Source organism: Theileria orientalis, chromosome 4, assembly GCF_000740895.1.
Source record: "Theileria orientalis strain Shintoku DNA, chromosome 4, complete genome".
In the NCBI taxonomy this organism is placed as follows: Eukaryota; Apicomplexa; class Aconoidasida; order Piroplasmida; family Theileriidae; genus Theileria; species Theileria orientalis.
This window is the reverse complement of record NC_025263.1, coordinates 785,644-805,426: the sequence shown is the minus strand read 5'-3', so window position 1 is coordinate 805,426 and position 19,783 is coordinate 785,644. Positions and strand designations below refer to the sequence as shown.

The window sequence follows — 19,783 nt, the reverse complement described above, 5'->3', positions numbered from 1 at the left end:
AATTAATATACAAATATACATTTTTATAAATAGAATATTTATTAACGATTATCCATCGTAATTGAGATTATATGATACAAAATTGATAATGAACACACCACCTCATTAGTATACTATATGTTATTTAAAATTAGTATATGTTAAAATTTATAATATATTTTCATACACATCCTTCTTATAAATGATTTGATACTTTATTGATTGTTAGATCTCCAAAAATTTTATTATATTATGGATTCTTCTAGACTTACAGAATTTCTTATACAACGTGATGGATTCGAGCTGATAAAAGTTTCAGAAGATGAATATAATGGTAATGTATACAAATTTAAGAATATTTTAGAATCTTTGCGCTTCATTGAGAGCCCCGATGCAATTATGGATGATTCAGTATTCTACCATATTAAGAAGGTTATATCGTATTTATTTTGTAAAGATGGGCTTAAACTTGACAAAGATGGGAACATAGAGGAATTTTCGGATGATAAAACTCGCAACAGCGAATATGCAAAGCAGTTGAACAGGACTGTGTTGAACACATTGGTGGATGGATATGTAGGATACGCGTGGTTGTGTGAAGTGTGTTCAAGATGGATAGATTACTTGTTAAACTCAGGTCAAGACCAAGACTATGCAGGTGTGTAAACAGTAAATCAGAATATTTTCAGATTACAAGGAAAAACGTTTGGATGGTTCCAAAACAATAGTACTTTTTATATACATAATTGATTCATAGATACACGACGCTCTAATGTCATTTCTGACATCGAAATATGACACGGATAGAATGAGTACGTTATTGTCATAATAAATTTTATAGGAGTTTATATGGAAGATAAACTTAGCCACGACAGTTGGAATCCTCCAGAGTTGTACTGGAACTTAATGAAGGTAAAGCACTTAAACACAAGGATTTGTAGTCTCCACTGGTGGTCTCGCACATGTTGAAAATATACAGAGATAAGCCGAAGGATGAGTTCTTATCCTCCTGGTACCAGGACTACATGAATAACTTCAGCTCGCACATGAAGATGGAGCAGAGTGAAGTCAACAAAGAAGGGTTATCGAGAATAACTAGTAATTTTAGCGTTTTTACACTGAGAATATCAGAGGAGATACATAAGTTCCTACTGAGAGTACGTTTGAATTATTATAAATTGAACATAGAATGAAACGCTGGACTCAATAGACTATGATAACCTCGATGCAATCAGTCCACTGTTTTGTCACGCAGAAAACGCATACATATACTCGCAAGCACTGCTGCACTTTATATACCGATGGAGAATAGATCTCAGAGGATGTAGAAGGTTGTCGCAGCTTATAGCAAGAGCAACGATGTACCCGAATGATATACTAAGAGAATCGCAGACCAGTGTCGACTATTCGACACTAGAATGGTCAGTATCGCAAATACACCTGTTAATGACTAATTTTTCAAGGTATTGTAATTATTATATCTTATAATTATGAACATATATAATATAATATATTATTGTAAGTATTAACATGATAATACCAATGTTTAGATTTCCAGCATTGCACTCAACATTTAAAAGGCTGGCCTCTACACACAAGTCGGCAGAGAAAAAGTTTAATCATCACGATGTTTGTGATTTTTACGAGGAGCTAATGAGGACTCTTAAAGCATTTGATAGTTACGGGTTCCTGTTATTCGACAACAGAGCGCCCCCAAAAATGAGTGGGTTTGTATAATAAATAGAAGTTACGTAGAGAAGGATGAAGAAGAGGAGCAGGAAATAATAATAGATGAATCAGTGTCTCAATACGGAGATAAAAGGCAGGACGAATATATGAGACTGGGAAACACGCCAGAAATGCCGCCACTGGAAGCAATCAGAGAAAGCAACTTGTTGAACGCACTGATCGACGACTTCTCAAATAGAGAGATAAGCATAACGGACTCGAGCACGTGGATCAAATACGCAAACCTGTTGGTATTGTTATCAGTTCTGTCACCATACGAGTTGCTGTACAATTACTACTACGAAAAGGTGTGCGACTACATAAAAATGTTGCCGCAAAGAGAAGTGTGGCAGCAGTTCTATTTGCCGCCAGAAGAGTCAGACACAGATGACTCTATCGAGTCAATAGAAAGGTTCAGAGACTTTGGAAATTACGACAACGAAGAACAGTATTCAGAAAGTGAAGGTACTAATATATGAGAATTATATAGATAGTTGGTTAATGGTTAGGAATAGAAATATGAATGTTCAACTGGTATGTTAAAATATTATTCAGCATCGTCGATAACGTCCTCAGAAGAAACTGAAATTAAAACGGACACGCATATACACAAGGCGTGGGATAGTGAACCGTCAAACTCGATACTGTCGTCAAACATATTCTCGCCAAGTTCAAGTAACCACATGTCAAACAAGTCGAGAATACAGAGCTCGTCGAGCATAAGACTAAGCGACAACAGCAGCGGAGCATACGAAATTAATAAGAGGTCATCAGATGACTCCATGGTCGATGACGTGAGAAGTGAGTACATGGAAATAAAGAGCACACTTGAAAGCGCAATCTATAAGAACATCAACGAGCAGAGTAAACTGGGACCGGGAAAGAACATATCAAAGGAAAGACTGGACGAAATGAAACAGCTGTACGCACAGTTTAAAGTAAAGTCGGAAAAGTTGATGAGTATAGCAAGAAAAGAACTCTACCAGCTGTATAAACTGATACACAACCAGAAGGACTCGCCTGAGAGCGAGTACGAAATGAGGAATCTGACGACGACGAACATTGCAGCGTCAGTAATAATGTCGTACATAACACAGAGAGTGATGAAGGCAGCTAACATAAGTCAGCTGTGTGACGTGAAGCTGATGCTGCTGAAACAAATAGCAGATAAGCACCCAGTGAAGAGGAACTCAATAGTACTGCTGCTGAGGTAAGAAAGAGGATTAGAGAAAATGATCTAGGGATCTGTGTAAAATGTGCGTAATAGGGAACATGGAGGAGTGCTCGAACAAATTGGAGGTAAGGTGAGAGTGAGAACTGAGTGCGCAGAGAATGGAAGCCATCGTGGACCTGCTGGTGTACATGTCGAGGTTCGAAAAGCAGTGTATCCTGATCATAGCAATGTTCGACACAATCGTTAGCGAATCAAAAAATAAATGTGTGTAGATGAACGTGGTGGACAGGAGCATCTGCAGGGTTTTCATAACGAAAATGCTGAAGTTCTGCGGGCCGCCGTACTCGGAAGAATTCGCGCTACAGTTCATAAAACTGGTAGACAAGTTCATAAGCATAGGTAATTTTATAGTAAATCCATGGGACCGTAGGAAACGGAGGAGTCCAGGTTCAGAGCGATATTGAGACTACGCTGATGAACAAGTTCATCAACCCGTTCATCCAGGAGTGTCTACAGAACAATTTCAACAACCAGGAACTAATACAGATGGCAAAGCGATGCGACGTGAAAAACGATGTACAGTACCCGTAATCTGAATGAAAAAATGTGTAATGCACAACAGGCTGACCCACAGAGAAAATTAATTACACATATGTTACACATTTGCATATATGTTTCAGATTTAAGTAAATACATGTACAATATTTAAAATGTGATTTAAATTGTAGTTTTTTTCTTAGAAATAATGTAAAATATTTAACGGTTCACTTTGTAGTATAATTCGCAAATGTACAGTATTGAAGAATTTATTTTAAAGAATAAATTTTCGTAAACATAAAGCAATGGAATATATAGATACGAGAGATTTGTCTAGTTTGGACGCTTCGTCCATTCACAGGCTGAACGTGGCCTCGCGCCTGACTGACCTACCGATGAACAATGACAGTAATATTTCCCCTAACGCGCTGGGAATGTCGGTAAAAATGGACCTGGAGAAGCGAAGATCGACCCAAACGCAAGCGGAGAGGCAGACCATGTACGCAGGACACTTCAACAGAACAAAACTCCACGGAATGTCAGATGAAATCTCGGAAGCGGCCAATATAATGAAGAAACTAAACAACAGCTCTAGTTCCCTGTTGTTTAGAGAGGCCCTTGCGACCAGGATGCGTCTTCGCACAATGGCGCTGAGGAATTTCTCGAAACACAACTACAGTGATGCGCTGCTTGAAGCACACTATTCTCTGCTCTTGGCGAAGAAGTTTCACCTGCAAACGAGGAACACGCCGCTTTGTGGCGAAATGGCAATGGAGTTGTTGATTCTGAGCAAGTGTTACTCGCATATAGGCCACTTTAACAAGGGCAGAGACCACCTGGCGGAGTTCAAGTTCCTAGTCGAAAACACGCTTTTGGGGTACACGGGCGGTGAACAGTCGCTTTCGGCAGATGCTAAATATGCAATAATAGACTGCGACAAGAAGCTGTTTTTGAACATAGTATACCTCCTAGCAGAAATATTGACTGGCTACGGAATGTGGGAGGACGCAGAGGTCTTCTTTTCGAAATACTTAACGCTGTACACGCAGATATACGGAGAAACTGACGTGGGTCTGAGCAATGCGCTGAACAGCGTCTGCATATATATGCTAAAGAGTAAGCAGTATTTGAAGGCGCTCCCGCTTTGTATAAAGTCTCTGAACATACTGAAGACGCACTACGGAGACTATGAGTCGGATGCACCTAACATGAGAGTGGCGGACGCTTATAATAACTTGGGAATAGTGTACAGGCTTATGGAAAACCCAGTGGATGCACTCCAGCAATTTTTTAAGGCGATCGACATGAAGATGAGAATCTTGGACGATAGAAACCACCCAGCAATACAGGACATATTCCTGTCAATAGGGTGTTGTCTTCACGTCCTCGGCCACTTTACAACGGCCGCAGCAATATACAGAGAAGTGTATGTGACCAGGTCGGATAACTTGGGAAACAACCATTCCTCAACAATAGCAGTGAAGCAGCTGCTTAAGGATCTAGAACGTGACATATTAATTAAGTCTGAGGCAAATAAAGCTGAAGAGGAACAGGTAGAAAAAAAGAATAAACTTGATAAGGAATCGGAAGTTAAGCAGACAACACCATTGAGGACTACACCAGCGCCATACGTTGACGTTTCGAGGATAACAGCGCTGTATTCAACAAAGTTGGAAAACGTAAAGACGAAGCAGGCGAAGATAGACATTTGTGACGAGGTGCTTTATCCAACAGACAGGTTGGTAGACTTGTCGAAAAAGCTTAGCTTGGAAATACAAAACTTGCCAGTTATAAACGTGCCACTTCTGTCGAGAGGGACGCTGTACATGAAAGATGGGCTCCCAGCAATGTCTCTTAACCCGGAAGCTGAAGATATGCTGAGGAGGTGGGGATTCAATCCGCCAAACGTGGACTTCTACGGAGAGTTCGACAAGTCCTTTACGACGGAAGACGGAATCGCGCTTTACATACCTATAGTAGACGAGAGGAAGAACCTGCTGATGGGATACCACGATAAGCCTCTGTACGTGCCGAACCCGGCAGTGTATCACACAGCGAAGCAGCAATCGAGAATAAAGAGCAGCCTGATGTTCGAGTTTAAGAACATGAATGCGGCAGATGCTAATCACGCGATGAGCGTAGGTAAAACGATAAATTTTGACAACCTGTTGTCGAAAGATGGTAAAGAAAGCCTGAAAATAGGAAAATTCTCAACTAAACAAGTAGAAGGTTCCGGGGAGCTGAAACCAGGTGGTAGTAAATCGGAAATGGCCTCAGAATCAGATGCAAAGGAAATGGATAACCACGGCTCGTCAAGTTATAAGAGTGAAGGGCTGTATGGAAAGGAATCAGGAGAGAGTTCCCAAGATTCAGTTAAGAGCAGAGTCGTGGAGTTTGAGAGAATGAAGAGTGGAGCTGTAGTGGATAAGCCGAAGGTGATTGAAGAGCCAATAGAAACGGTGGCAATGACAGAGTTGCTGAAGAATAGAGTTAAGAATCCGCAAAACAGTAAGTTCCTGGCAAAGATAGGAGCGTTGCAAAACATAAATGTAAAGAAAATATCTCCGCAATTTAACAACGCAATGCTGAAGAAGTCGACCACAGCAATTAAGATGGCGAAGCAAATAACGAAGAGAGTGGCGTTCAAGGAATTGCACCCAGCACCAAAACACAAGGCAATGATGGCAACAAGATCAGACATAGATGATAATGAGAATGTGATTGACGTTGATGTTATAGGACAAACAAACATAACGGATTTCAACATGGAATATTTTAGCGCAAACGCCTTTGAAAACATTAAGCATGGTAAAAAGCACGCCGATTACGACTCGACTCTAATTAACATCAATTCACCGTTCTTGTCTGACAACAACGATGTCAATAAGCTTCAAATGGTCGCAGATAGGCAAAGATTTGAAATTGATCTTAAGGAGAGAATGAACGGACTTTCAAATATATCTGAAAGGGAAAGTGACGACAACGAGACTGTCATGTCGAATCAGACGCCAGTGTCATGCTCGGATACGCCAATGAGTTCGGATTTTGAATCATTCAACGACTATGCTCTAACGAACATGGTCTTTACAGCTCCAATCACAGGAGCTTCAATGGAAGTGGACGGACCTCTACCTCAACTTAAAATGACAAGGCTTGCGTCAAAGCCAGTTGTTGAGCAAAAGTTGCCCATAATAATAAGAAACCAGAACGATGTGCTGCCAGTGGAAGTTGCAAGAAGAGTTAAGATGATAAGAACAACTGTAGATACGATGCTGTCTAATTTAACTGATGAAATAGGCGAAGAATCAAAAAATAAGGATGGTAACGAGTCAGCAAATAATAAAGAAGTGAATGTAACTGAAAATGTTGCTTCCACAGATGATAATAAAGCAGCTCTTATGAATAGTTTGACAACAAAAACGCCAGGCGCCAAGCTAGTCCCTCCACCTAAGATAACGACAAAGTTGCCAGGTTTAACAAAAGCACCAGCACCAAAAGTTCCAATGACTTCTGGGCAAACGGATGCAACAAGTGGTCCTTCCACAACTGGTGCCAGTGACTCTGCCACTGAAAAGGATGGTGAAGGCAAGCAGGTACATAATAAAAACATGTGCGTGTTGCTGGATTCTGAGGGAAATGAACTGGCATATGTGCCATGGACGATAGATTTGGTGTCATTATCCCTGGCAAGATCGTGCCTGCAAGAAGACTTCCTGAACAGATACGCGTTCCTGGCAAAGGTGAACAAGGAGTTTCTGAGAAAGAAGCAGTTCACGTTTGGAGTTGAAACTGACGAAGAAAGGAAGAAAAATGAGCTCCTGCTGTGTAGAATGCTGTTGGCAGGCCAAGGGCTCGAGGAGTTGGGATTCGCGAAGATAGCAACCTCGATCCAGGCAATATCGAAGGACCTGACGGGAGGACTAACGTTTAAGGTGCCAAACTCAGTGTTGGAGAACATGAAGCAGCAACAGCAGCTGTTAGAAAAACAGCAGAAGGAATTGGATGAGAAGAAGAAGAAGGAAGACCTCTCTAAGAAAGAAGTGGCAGCGAAGAAGATGCCGCCGCCTCCAGGCGCTAAGAAGGCACCTCCGCCACCAGGAGGGAAGAAGGCGCCACCACCGCTGAAGACGAAGGGGCCTCCAGGAGTGCCAGGAAAGAAGGGAATACCGAAGGGAGGCAAGAAGGCGCCTGTGAAGGCGGTCGAGTCGAATGTGAGGAGGTTCTTTTGGGACCCGATCTTCGGAGACGACGCCAAGGACACAATGTTCACGAAGCAGATTGTCGCGCCGAAGGTGGAGAGCGCAGACATAGAGGAGTCGTTTGCAAAGGCGGCGCCGAAGCAGAAGGAGAAGGCGCAGGAATCTAAGCCAAAGGTGAGTAAGCGTACCGACAACATATAGATATGTAGTCACAATTACTTCTCTAACGCTATTTTTAGTTTATTCAACTCTTGCCGGATTCAAAGAGAAGCTACAACATGAACATCGGTCTGAGCAAATTCAGCAAACACACATTCAACGAGATCAGAGAAGCGATAGTGCACCTGGACCCAAATGTATGTTGTACGCTAGTGTGTATTAGTATAAGGTTTCTGGATTTGTGCAATGATTTATTGCTAGCTTATTTAATTATAGATTCCTAGCTTGTTATTTTTGATTGTTGTTCATTATTTTTTTATTTCTAACGTATTGAATAATTAGTTAATTGATCTCTTGCTTGCCGTAGTTATTGATTAATTTTATAATAAAGTGCCATAATACTAATATTAACGAGCTTAATTACACTCTTAGATATTGACCACGGAGGCAACGGAGAGTTTATTGTTGCTGTTGCCTAACAACGAAGAGTTGTCGATAGTATCGGAATTTGTTAAATCGGGCGGTGATTTGTCGGCAGTGGATAAGCCTGAGCAGTTTGTAGCGTCGATGGTTGGAATACCGATCATGAAGCAGCGACTTGAGTGCCACCAGACAGCTTTGACATTTAAAGACAACTACAATGAGATATACGGCCCGCTCGAAACAATATTGGACTCGTGCGAAGCAGTGATGAGTTCAATTAAGTTGAACATACTCTCCAACTTCATATTATCAGTGGGAAACACGCTCAACGAGGGGGATCCTAAGAAGGGTAACGCTGAGGGATTTAAGCCCACAACATATCCAAAGTTGAACGACTTTAGAACGACAACGAAGCCGTCGAAGACACTATTGCAATACATATGCGATGTAAGCGTTATTTTTAGTCGGTATTTACCACACTTGTAACAGTATGGTTGTTAGTTAGGTTACGTGATTATCTATGTCATAGTATATCATTCTAAAGACAATAATTCAATTAATAATGAATAACAATAACAATTAATGATTATTAACAGATGGTTGGAGATGAAGATGAAACGGTATTGGACCTGTTGAATGACTTGAGGAGCTTGGACGCAGCGTCTAAGGTAGATGTCGTGGCACTGGACGAGAAGATGAATCGGTTCAAGAACGACCTGACGAAAATTAAAAACGCAATTAACCTGGCGCAAAACGCAAAGAGCGACTACAAGGACCATTTCCCATCGATCATGAATGAGTTCTTGAGAGACGCGGAGCCTAAAGTGAACTCTCTGGCAAAGCACTACCAAGACGTAAGTTTATGTTTAAGTACTTGTGTGCGTTTATTGTCACGAATACAACAAAAACCAATGTTAATAAATTGGAATCATAACTATATTCATTTTTAGGTCATGGCCACGTTTAAAGAAACCGTTAGGTTCAGCGGATACACTGAAAAGGAGGTGGACAAAATTAGGCCAAATGAACTGTTTAAGTACATATGGTCGTTTGCCCAGTCAGTGGAGCAATGCAGAAAGCAAAGAGAAGATGCAAGGAAGAAGATGGAGAAGAAGGCACTATCTCAATCGAAGGCGGAAGAGAAGAAGCAGGCGAAGCAGCAGCCGAAAAACACAAAGTTGACATCAGTGCCAAAGTTACTGAACAATGACATGGTCAACATTGTTAAATCACTGTAATATAATTAGCACATTATGATAGTTTATATGACGAGCACAATAACTACTAAACATTTGTTTATTGTGATAATAAGCCATATTACATATATGCGATTATTATAATTTAAGTATATATGTCAAAAAACACTTTTTGATGTGTTATGAGCTTGAGCATGGCCAGTATGATTTACACATTCTGCTCCAGTCCTTTTGCATTGCGATATTGTAGTCGATAAAGTTATAGGTCTCCTCTTTGCAGGGGCCGGAGTAGCTGTTTAGAGCTTTGCATTCAAAGCCACCTAAAACTAGTAAAAATAGTGATGATACCTCCAACGCGTTCCCAGTCCTCTAAAACGTGGTGACGAGTATATACTAATTGAATGGTACCTGGACAGTAGAGAGAGTAGATTCTGTTACAGAATACACATGGCCAATTGGCCATACAATTTTTAGACCACTGAACCTTCTCGTCATTTCCCATTTCCTTATAAATTAAGTCCTGGCCTAGGCATGGTCCTAAAAGTGATTGTTGATTTACGTTGTACCTGAGTAAAATTTGGGGAACACGCATTTGTGAGATCCATCCTCAAGCAGTTCATGGGTAAATTGCTAAAATAAAAATGAACGCATTAGGTGATCGGATTTATGTACCAGTGGACAGGGCTTTGAGTAGTCCCTTTGGCAATTATCAGTAGTTGCTACGTGCTCGACCTTAGTCAACGTTTCAATATCATGCCCTAAGTCGTTTATAAATGAATAAATATGATACTAGGCGGTTCTATTCGACTTGGAGGTTCAATTTCAGAGAGTTCATCGAGTATCTGAGAAATGTGTAAGTAAAACATGTTTGTGTGTTGTGTATGGTTGCAACATGCCTCTTCTGCTTTGCTACTATGAGTAGGATATTCTTCTTCAGGCTCTTTAGCGGAAGCAACAAATGTATCAGTAATTGAAGACGAGGGATCCCCGATTTGTAAGTCATGATCCTCTCCAATTTGACTAGGGGCACGTATCTGTACAGAAGCATAAAAAGTATGTTTAAATTTACTTTAGATGATAAACAATGAGTGATTCCTACGTATAAATATAAAACCACTGTATATTTGTGCATATTATTCTACACATTGTTGAAAATAAAATATTATTTGTCCTTCACGCTGTCCCAATTTGTGGATAAACTCTTGCCTGATGATGTCGTCTAAACATTTAAATAAAGCACATATAAACATACAAATGATTTGATCATTGCCCTTCTCGTATTATCATCGCCCTTGGAGTATATGCTTTTCAACAGGTTCATAAATTGGTCCTCAGAGCTTAAGTCAGAATCATCATCACTTGATTCGCTATCCAATTCCTTATCATTAAACTAAATAAAATAAGCATCGTTTAATACTACCTTATTTGTTAGAGTTGATTTTTTATTGTCGTTGTTGGCATCTCTCTCGACAGATTGTAGTTCATCCCACAGACCAGCTAAATTTTATTATATTAAGGTTTTAAAAAAATAAATATAACTGTTGGTTTGTTTACATCTTTATACCTTCCTTTTTGAACAGTTTCACTTCGATTTTTTTCTATGTTAATTTATAAACGTGTATTGTGTGTATAGGCGATATTTATTAAACAAACCTCTGTAACCAATAAATTGACATTTTTTGGATCATCATCAGGATTATTTATTTGCGATGTCAATTTTAGTTTTAAGGATTTAATTTTAGAATCTAAATTCAATAATAAGTTAACACATTTACCTATTTTGGTTTTATATGATATTTGTATGTTTTTATCCTCGAGTTTAATTTTAACAGATTCAGATATTACAAGTGATTCATATATAATTAATGTTAGTGTATTTTCGTCCTGAAACCAATCGAATTTTCTAAAATATTATATTTAATAGTAACTTATTATTTACCTGTTCATGGCTACAATTTACAATACAAATTAAACAAATAATTGAATATAATTATATTAAATCATAGAAGATTTTAATTTTATATAATTATTAAAATATATATATTGATAGTGGTGTAACATTATATTGATATTGGTTTTTATTAATTATCAAACATTTTTTTTAATTTTATATAAATTAATTGTTTTATTTAATCATATAAATACAATTAAATAGTTTTTTTATATTTATATATAATATTTTGTTTCGTTTTTTAATCTGTTCATTTTTCTAATTTTATTATATTTTTACCATAGTCCATGTTTTATTTGTGTTAATAAATGAATAACTTTAATCCTAATATTCATTTTCCACCTCCACCACCGCCTCCTCCCATGAAACCCATGGGTAAGTTTATTTACGTATTTTATATTATTTATAATACCCACAACTCTTTATATAATTATTATTTATCAGATATGGAGCAACAGCATGTCATGGTTCAGTCAATGGTGGATTCCTACGATGACGATATGCTTAAAATGGCCCCGCCAAACTTCGTTCCTCAACCGCCGCCAGGGCCACCGCAAGCAATGGGAATACCGCCGCCTCCACCAGGTCCAATGGTACACGGCCATCCCGTAAACGCACAACATACTATGGTTATGGGCGGAATGATGCCGCACATGAATATGCACCCAGTACCGAGCAGGCATCTGATAGACCCATACCTGGCGGCAGAAATATCATCTATCGTACACACACTGTCCACATCGCAACTAATTTACGTTCTGGCGTCTCTTAAAAAATTCCTGAAGCACGCTCCATCCGAAGCAAGGAGGTTCCTGCTCAATAATCCGCAACTTACATACGCGCTGTTGCACACCCAGTTCATCCTGGGTGGTCACGATGAAACGATATTGCCACTATCTAGAATGGATCATGAAATATCACAGGTAAATAAGATGGAAAGGTCAATGCACCTGAAGCCGTTCCACGTAAGTTTATTCAGTTAGAGTAAATATTGGTAGAACTTATACGAAGAAGCAACTGGACCAGTTGATCAACGACAATCATATTCTACAACACAAATATATGGCACAAGCGAACAAGTTGTCAATCAACAATTAACACCTGAAATGCCGAAATACGAACAGAATATGGTAAAATCAGATAAATATTATATATTGAAACGAACATTAATGATGTGTGTAGTATCAGGAAGAAGCATATTACCCACAGCAGCAGCAGGTGGCAAAAGGCCAAGGAGCTTCACAGGCTGAGATAGAAGAGTTGATGAATCAGGGAATATACCCGGCATCGGCGGCACTTGTGGACGAAGTGATCAAGAATCCGGAGATTCTAACGAAGTGAGCGAATTAAGTGATAATGTTTTGCAGCATTCAAAAGGCAACGAGACAGGAAATGACGTCATGGCCTGAGGAACAGAAGCAGCAGGTCTTATCGATTAAAATAGTAAGGAATGTTGTTGATATAGACACTCAGGCACTGCACATGAGAGGAATATCGGTGAATTTGTAGAATCAAAAAGTATAATAAATAATTGATGTAAAGGTGTTTTTTAATCAACTATAAGGTGTTATAATTAATTTTAATTTTATATATAACCTACTTCAATGCCCCATAGCATAGTTAATTTTAGCAAATATATCAGAGGTAACATAGCGAAGGCAAAAAATGTTGGTCAAAGAATATCCGTACTCTCCATTCCACGGTGAAACTGTCAATTTTCACTTCGGAAAGACCGATTCCACATTGGAACAAGTAAACTTTAGTATTGGCAGTTTAGGAGTATTTCATTTCGCTGAAGCATCAGAAGAGGTAAAAAAGAGTGATAATGGTGAACAAGGAGAACCTGAATACAAGGTAGACTCTCTTGGCTTCTTTCCTAAAGAGTTTTTTAACAAGAATTCACCTTTGATGAAGATGGCCATGAACAAAAAATTCTCAGCAGGATTAGGGTAAGCTTCAATATAAACATAGGAATCTCTTACACATTAGTATAATAATTGCACATTTATATTTTGTATATGAGGAATGTATTGTTACTTAATTCAATCTGATGTTAATTGATAAATAGTGATGTTTTGGATTCATCGTCCACACATAATGGGGAGCTAATGTTAGAATTGGTATTAGGCCTTGGAAAAAAAAAGGATCTGTTATCCACTGACCTAGTAAATGTGGCGTCTGTAGCGGCCTCATTGGTCTCTCAGAATAAGCCAAAGACAGTTGTGTTTGTACTCAGGAATTTATGCGTACACTACGTAGAGCTACTTATGACAAACTTCCTAGTGCACCTTTGCGTTGATAACAGATTTAAAAAGGATACGAAGAATGAACCTTATTTGGAAAATATACTTATATTACACGAGAATCACACTCAACTAACAAATTTGGACAAGGTATGCACAATAAAATAGATATAATTTATTAGAAGGTGAAAGCGTTGGCGGAGTCAGTTAACATAACACGAGAACTTGTGACGGCGCCCCCAAACTACGCAAACACAGTAACAATATCTGAATTTCTGAAGAAGAAGCTAGGTGACATGGGACTGGAGGTTACAGTTCTGGAAAGAGAGGACTGCGAAAAACAAAACATGTTTTGCTACCTCTCAGTGGGACAAGGAAGTAAATATCCACATAAGTTTATCCACGCAGTATATAAGCCAGATGGTGATTCACAAACCACTAAGAAGCTGGTCATGGTGGGAAAGGGAATCATGTTTGATTCAGGAGGATATAACATAAAGGTACGCTATCAATAAAAAATACGTTAAATTAAAATATTTTAGAACTCCGGAAACTGGATACATTTGATGAAGTTCGATATGGGAGGGCTGTCGGCAGTGTTTGGGGCTGCGCACGCAATTGCGAAGCTTAAGCCCAAGAACGTTGAAGTCCACTTTATATCGGCGAGTTGCGAAAACATGGTCGACGCAAATTCATATAGACCATCAGATGTAGTAGTAGCGTCAAACGGGAAGACAGTAGAAGTGAGTTTAACACGCCCTTTAAATAAATGTAGTATTCTATATTTAGGTTTATGACCATGTTACATATGTATTTGTATTTAGCTACGTGTGTTAATACATACTAGTATTGTTGAAGGCTATTTAAATTAGTGGTATATACTGCAATATTAGTGGATACTTGTCCTAACAAATTTAGGTGTTCAACACCGATGCCGAAGGTAGACTGACGCTGGCAGATGCGCTCGTGTATGCAGCAAAGCTGAATCCCGACTATCTGCTGGATATGGCTACACTGACTGGAGCACAGATGGTCGCACTAGGTAATAGGAAAAGGGTATACAAATGCAACTTTAGGAACTAAATGCGCAGCTTTCTATTCAAATGACGAAGATTTTGCAGAGTTATATGCCAAGGCGTGAGTATTAATTGAATACGCGTAGATAAGGATAGATAAGGATGAGTAGATAATAGGATACTTAGTCGATAACGATAGGCATTTAAGATATGAGTCTATACAACGACGATGAGAAGACTCGTTGATTTGCGTTTAGAGCAAAAAATGGAGGCGAGAACGCCTGGAGAATGCCCCTGCTGAAGGAGCAGAAGGAAACGCTGAAGTCCAAGCTCGCGGACCTGGTAAATGCAGACCTGAAAATGTTTGCCGGCTCTGTGAACGCAGCACAGTTCCTGAGCGAATTCGTGGGAGACGTAAGTTAAGACGCGCTAAAGGATTTTCAGAAAAAATGGGTTCACGTGGACATGGCCGGCCCCGTGTGGGACTGGAAGCAGGAGAGGGGAACGGGATACGGAGTTATGTCGCTCGTAAACCTGGCACTGCTGCTAGCAGATGCTACAACAAACAATGTGTAAATAATTTAAACTTAAATTGCGAAAACTAACGCCTAATGTGATTTATCACTTGCATCATGGTGCAATGGAAAGCATATGTCTACCTACAGTTTGTTACATTAACTTCATGTGTATTCGTGTGTGGAATTTTCCTTTTTAATTGTTGTTTCGCTAGAATTTTCAGTCGCATTTGTCGCTCTGCCCGTATTATTCTGTGCATTCTCATATTGAGATTCTTTGTGCAAGCATCCCTTATTTTTTACCAATCGGATGCCAAACTAATCTTTTCAACAACGTTTTTTAATGTGTAACTGCTGCAACACTAATTTTTGCTGAATCCACAATTTTCATCATGAAGTGCTCCTCTCCCAGTAAAATTGATAGGGTGACTCATCACAATTTTGTATCATCTCTGAGAACGTGGTGTAATGCTGATACTGACTTAATTCCAAGTGACACTGACCTCAAGCTCGCCTGGATTAATCAAATTTCTGAGAGGCTGCTCGTAGGAGCCAAGGTTGACTTGACGAAGGTTGTGTCTTTGGACGGACTCAGCAGGGTCGAGGTCGACTTTTTGAAGCTGGCAGTGCCAAACTTGGCTTATTTTGCCAAGTCTCCGCATTCGACCACTACCAACGAAGCCTCCTTACTGCTTCTTCAGAGCTGGGACGGCGTCCCAATCTCACTATCTGACTCGGATAGTGCTGTCGCCAGCATTCTCATAAACAAGTTAAAGTTCAAAAACATAATTCTGAAGCTTTTGACCAACGCTTCCAATGACAAGAGGATAACGAGGATGCGATCTTTCATCGTAAATCCCACTGAAATGGACCTTTCAAGATCAACTTCGTCTGATGACGACGAAATCTCACCGTCCAATACCTCCAACGGCGTCGACTCCCCTCAGTGTTCTCACCCTAACCAGTGTAAGGAATGCAACCACTGCCACGAGTGCTGTCATTGTAAGGACTGTAGCTGTTCTGGTCACACCAGTTGTTGCAACGACTGTAAAGCTTGTGATCATTGTATTCACTGCAATAACTGTGATCATTGTAAAGCTTGTATTCACAGCAATTGCTCTAACAATTGTGATCTTTGCAATGATTGCCTTAATGGTAGTCTCTGTAGCCACTGCAAAGATGGAAATCATGGTTGTCATTGCAATGATTGCCTTAATGGTAGTCTCTGTAGCCACTGCAAAGATGGAAATCATGGCTGTCATTGCACTCACTGTGAACACAATCCTCGAAATGCTAGTCTACACAATTCACCTCAAAGTAACCCACTCTCGCCCACTCCACTCGCAGCTCAAGCTGGTTCTTCATCACCTCAACACAATGTTGAGTTCCAGGGCATGTTCAACAGGAGAAGGGTGCCCAAACTCCACATTGAGTACGTCGAGCCAACTCCAGACCTCCTTTCATCCAACTACGTCTGCTTCAAGAGCAGATCCCCTCGTAGATATTATCATCACAGCTGTTTTTCCGAGGACTCTAAGGACACCAAATGGGCTGAATCTCTTAGGGGTGGATTCATTCCCTCTCACTTTCGCTTCAATTCCTGATTTGTAAAACCACATCTAGAATCCCGTTTTAATTTTCTAAATTAACACTGATATATGGCTAGCCATTCCCATTGTTTTCCACTTACCTAACTTCTACACACTGAAACGAGCACCTTTCGTTTACTTGAAGCTCTATCATGCATACTTTCCACGAACTAAACACACCGGATGTCTCCGTTTAACTTCAATATTATGAACAGACGCACACATTACAGAACACTAACGCTAACATACAAAAATAAACCACGTACATTGCTGCTATAGTCTAATTTTCTCATTACATTATCTCCTATAGGACGAATATGAGCTGTAGCTACCGCTGTGGGAACTGTGGGAGCCGTGGTAGCTGTTTGTGTACGGCTTTCCTCCGATGGGAGTCGTGTTCGAGGACGTGTAGTGGGAGCCTCGCGAGTACGAGCCCCAGCGCCTGAAGTCTCCGCTGTTGGACCGGTCGTTCGCCAGCTTCTGCAGCTCCTCTGGCACCGGCTGGTTCGCCTCCCTGAGCAGCTTCACGAGGTCGCGCGCGACCTTGAACTTGTCTGCCGTGAGGAATGTGTAGGAGCTCCCCTTCATGCCAGCTCTGCCCGTCCTGCCGATCCTGTGCACGTAGTCCTCGATCTGTGCGGGGAAGTCGTAGTTGATGACGTACTTGACGTCGTGCACGTCGAGTCCTCTGCTCGCCACGTCCGTGGCGATCATGATTGGGTGTTTTCCTGCCTTGAACTCGCTGAGTACCCAGGAGCGTTCCTCCTGCTTCTTGTCGCCGTGGATACACAATGCTGGCCACCCGTCTAGTCTCAGTTCTCTCGTAAGTGTGTCTGCTCCCTTTTTCGTTTCCGCGAAGATCAAAATCTTACTTCCGTCCATCAGTTTCTTCAGTAGTTCCTTCAGCTTCATTCTTTTATCCTTTTCTTCTATTATCAGCACGTTTTGCTCCACGTTATGGCACGCTGTCAGGTCCAGGGAGCCGATGTTGATGTGCACAACTTCATGACTTAGTAGTGTGTGTGAGAGTGAAATGACTTCTTTCGGCCACGTTGCACTGAACATGAGTGTCTGTCTGTCTGGCCTTATCTGTGAGGTGATTTTTCTGATTTGAGGTTCAAATCCCATGTCCAGCATTCGATCTGCCTCATCTAGCACCAGGTAGGTTACTCTTTTCAGGTTAGTGATATGATTTTCTAAAAAATCGATAAGCCTTCCTGGACACGCTATTAGTATCTCCACTCCCCTCTTCAAGTTGATGATTTGTAACTTTTTTGGGACTCCTCCGTAGGCTACGCTTGTTTTTATTTTACTTGATTTTCCGAATGTCACTGCCGTGTCCTTGATCTGTTCTGCCAACTCTCTCGTTGGTGCTAATACTAAAACTATTGGCCCATCTCCTGGCCTAAGTAAACTCTGTGCATTTATGTGAACTATTGCTGGCAGTAAAAACGCCAATGTTTTTCCAGATCCTATAAATTTATTAAGAATCTTATTGTCACAGTCTTAAATATTATTGTCATAATTGTTGTTTTCTTTGCTATTATATATATCATCTAGACTATCATAGATATTAGTCGAATAACACTTATTAATTAAATGTAATCCTTTACTGTATTGTATAAAACTACATTTGTGTTATTATACTTCAACATTTCTATAATTTGATAACTATAATCACAATATATTCTAATTGATCCACTAAGTATTAAATTTACCTGTCTCGGCTATTCCTATCATATCGCGTCCTGATAGTGCAACTGGCCATGACTGAACCTGTATGGGCGTTGGTTCCTTAAATCCAGCTTGTTCAATCGAGCTCAATATGTACTTTGGGAATGAAGTCTGTTCGAACTTCACGACGGGATTGGGGACATCCTTTCCCGATACCACTGTTATCTCCTTCTGGCTTCTTATAGCTTCTGCGTCCTTCCACGTGAGAGCCTTGACGTCCGGGTGCTCGACATAGAAGTTTTTCTCGAATTTGACCAGTTCCACCGTACTCCAGTTGACTGGCGCCAGGTTAGCTCCGAGGTAGCCGGACCCGTATCTGTGTCCGCCATAACTCGACCCAAAGTTCCTTGAGTTGTAGTAGCCCTTCTGATCGTATTGGTACCCATTCCTCTCGAAAGACTTGGGTGTGGGCTTATCATAGGGCTTCGTTGCGTACTTATCACGGTGGTGATCCGAAGTTCTTGTGGAGGATCTATCCTTTTCGTGATATTGACGGTTTGATGTTGAGAATCTAGAAGGGCCGTAAGAATGATTCCTGTAAGTGGAACTGTATTCCTGAGTTTTTTCAGCCATACTTATAATATATCACAATAACCTCTCTACAACTATTCTACAGGTTAAAATTGTCGATAGAAGCCATTTTCTATCTTTTGAAATACAATGGCAGTATCGCAAAAAATATGCGATTTACAATTTTAATAATTACAAAAATAGGCAACGAAAGAGTCACACATTCAAATTTGACAACTAAAATGTGTTCAACAATTTCTGTATCTTATATTTATCGCCTGAAATAAAAGGATTCGCAGCTAATGGGGCAGTGGCATTATGAGACCCCAGGGATATGCTGTTTTTACTAAAAAACAGTAATTGTGTCTTAATGAATAACATTATAACAAATCTAAAGATTGTTCGAAAGTGATCCGAATCAAATTTTGAAGCGAATGTCCATTTAATTAAAATTAATTTCAACTGTGTGGAAAAAATTTTATAAATATACAATATTTATATTAGATCCAAACCGTATATGTTTGTATATAGTGTGTGTTTTGTTTTAATTCTATTTATATTCATCTGTTTGTCCGTTTAATTTGTATCGAAAGAGAATCAATGTATTACATATAGATCTGTCTCACTTACTTATAATATTTGCACCCTTTTATTTGGAATCGAAGGTTTACATGATCGGTTTTTTATCAATTGATTCATTGGTTTTTATATTATACACGATTTAGATTCCTACATGATCTCAGGTTAACATGTGCAACCCATAAATGATCATCAGTTTCGTAGTCGCTAAGATTCCTAAAATAAAATAAAATTACAGATCACGTTGATGT

General features: G+C 39.9%; 7 protein-coding genes across 7 annotated transcripts; 5 read left to right on the top strand and 2 right to left on the bottom strand.

Moving 5' to 3' along the window:
* Nucleotides 1–231: 231 nt before the first annotated feature.
* TOT_040000369 (conserved hypothetical protein) lies at nt 232–3,472 on the top strand (the record flags this gene model as incomplete). The annotated part of the gene is made up of 13 exons (XM_009693996.1): nt 232–637; nt 669–706; nt 737–791; nt 821–891; nt 921–1,136; nt 1,168–1,442; nt 1,530–1,702; nt 1,735–2,172; nt 2,263–2,917; nt 2,949–3,006; nt 3,037–3,123; nt 3,154–3,280; nt 3,312–3,472. 13 exons carry the CDS (start codon nt 232–234, stop codon nt 3,470–3,472), a joined length of 2,760 nt encoding a protein of 919 aa, XP_009692291.1.
* Nucleotides 3,473–3,723: 251 nt separating this feature from the next.
* TOT_040000368 (uncharacterized protein) lies at nt 3,724–9,437 on the top strand (the record flags this gene model as incomplete). Its single annotated transcript, XM_009693995.1, has 7 exons — nt 3,724–5,507; nt 5,610–5,647; nt 5,771–7,791; nt 7,857–7,973; nt 8,209–8,646; nt 8,796–9,053; nt 9,150–9,437. The coding sequence occupies 7 exons, from the start codon at nt 3,724–3,726 to the stop codon at nt 9,435–9,437; spliced, it is 4,944 nt and encodes a 1,647-aa protein (XP_009692290.1).
* Nucleotides 9,438–9,575: 138 nt separating this feature from the next.
* Nucleotides 9,576–11,342, bottom strand: TOT_040000367 (uncharacterized protein; the record flags this gene model as incomplete). Its single annotated transcript, XM_009693994.1, has 10 exons — nt 9,576–9,715; nt 9,804–9,932; nt 9,962–10,025; nt 10,068–10,153; nt 10,186–10,429; nt 10,648–10,785; nt 10,816–10,892; nt 10,960–10,993; nt 11,049–11,298; nt 11,335–11,342. 10 exons carry the CDS (start codon nt 11,340–11,342, stop codon nt 9,576–9,578), a joined length of 1,170 nt encoding a protein of 389 aa, XP_009692289.1.
* A 312-nt stretch (nt 11,343–11,654) lies between these two features.
* TOT_040000366 (conserved hypothetical protein) lies at nt 11,655–12,855 on the top strand (the record flags this gene model as incomplete). The annotated part of the gene is made up of 5 exons (XM_009693993.1): nt 11,655–11,721; nt 11,791–12,311; nt 12,345–12,476; nt 12,529–12,683; nt 12,714–12,855. 5 exons carry the CDS (start codon nt 11,655–11,657, stop codon nt 12,853–12,855), a joined length of 1,017 nt encoding a protein of 338 aa, XP_009692288.1.
* Nucleotides 12,856–13,011: 156 nt separating this feature from the next.
* Nucleotides 13,012–15,181, top strand: TOT_040000365 (cytosol aminopeptidase; the record flags this gene model as incomplete). Its single annotated transcript, XM_009693992.1, has 8 exons — nt 13,012–13,295; nt 13,415–13,739; nt 13,772–14,089; nt 14,132–14,332; nt 14,508–14,631; nt 14,666–14,726; nt 14,863–15,019; nt 15,050–15,181. The coding sequence occupies 8 exons, from the start codon at nt 13,012–13,014 to the stop codon at nt 15,179–15,181; spliced, it is 1,602 nt and encodes a 533-aa protein (XP_009692287.1).
* Nucleotides 15,182–15,512: 331 nt separating this feature from the next.
* Nucleotides 15,513–16,724, top strand: TOT_040000364 (conserved hypothetical protein; the record flags this gene model as incomplete). The annotated part of the gene is made up of 1 exon (XM_009693991.1): nt 15,513–16,724. One exon carries the CDS (start codon nt 15,513–15,515, stop codon nt 16,722–16,724), a length of 1,212 nt encoding a protein of 403 aa, XP_009692286.1.
* Nucleotides 16,725–17,006: 282 nt separating this feature from the next.
* On the bottom strand, nt 17,007–19,016 carry TOT_040000363 (DEAD-box family RNA-dependent helicase; the record flags this gene model as incomplete). Its single annotated transcript, XM_009693990.1, has 2 exons — nt 17,007–18,181; nt 18,428–19,016. 2 exons carry the CDS (start codon nt 19,014–19,016, stop codon nt 17,007–17,009), a joined length of 1,764 nt encoding a protein of 587 aa, XP_009692285.1.
* Between the last annotated feature and the right edge of the window lie 767 nt (nt 19,017–19,783).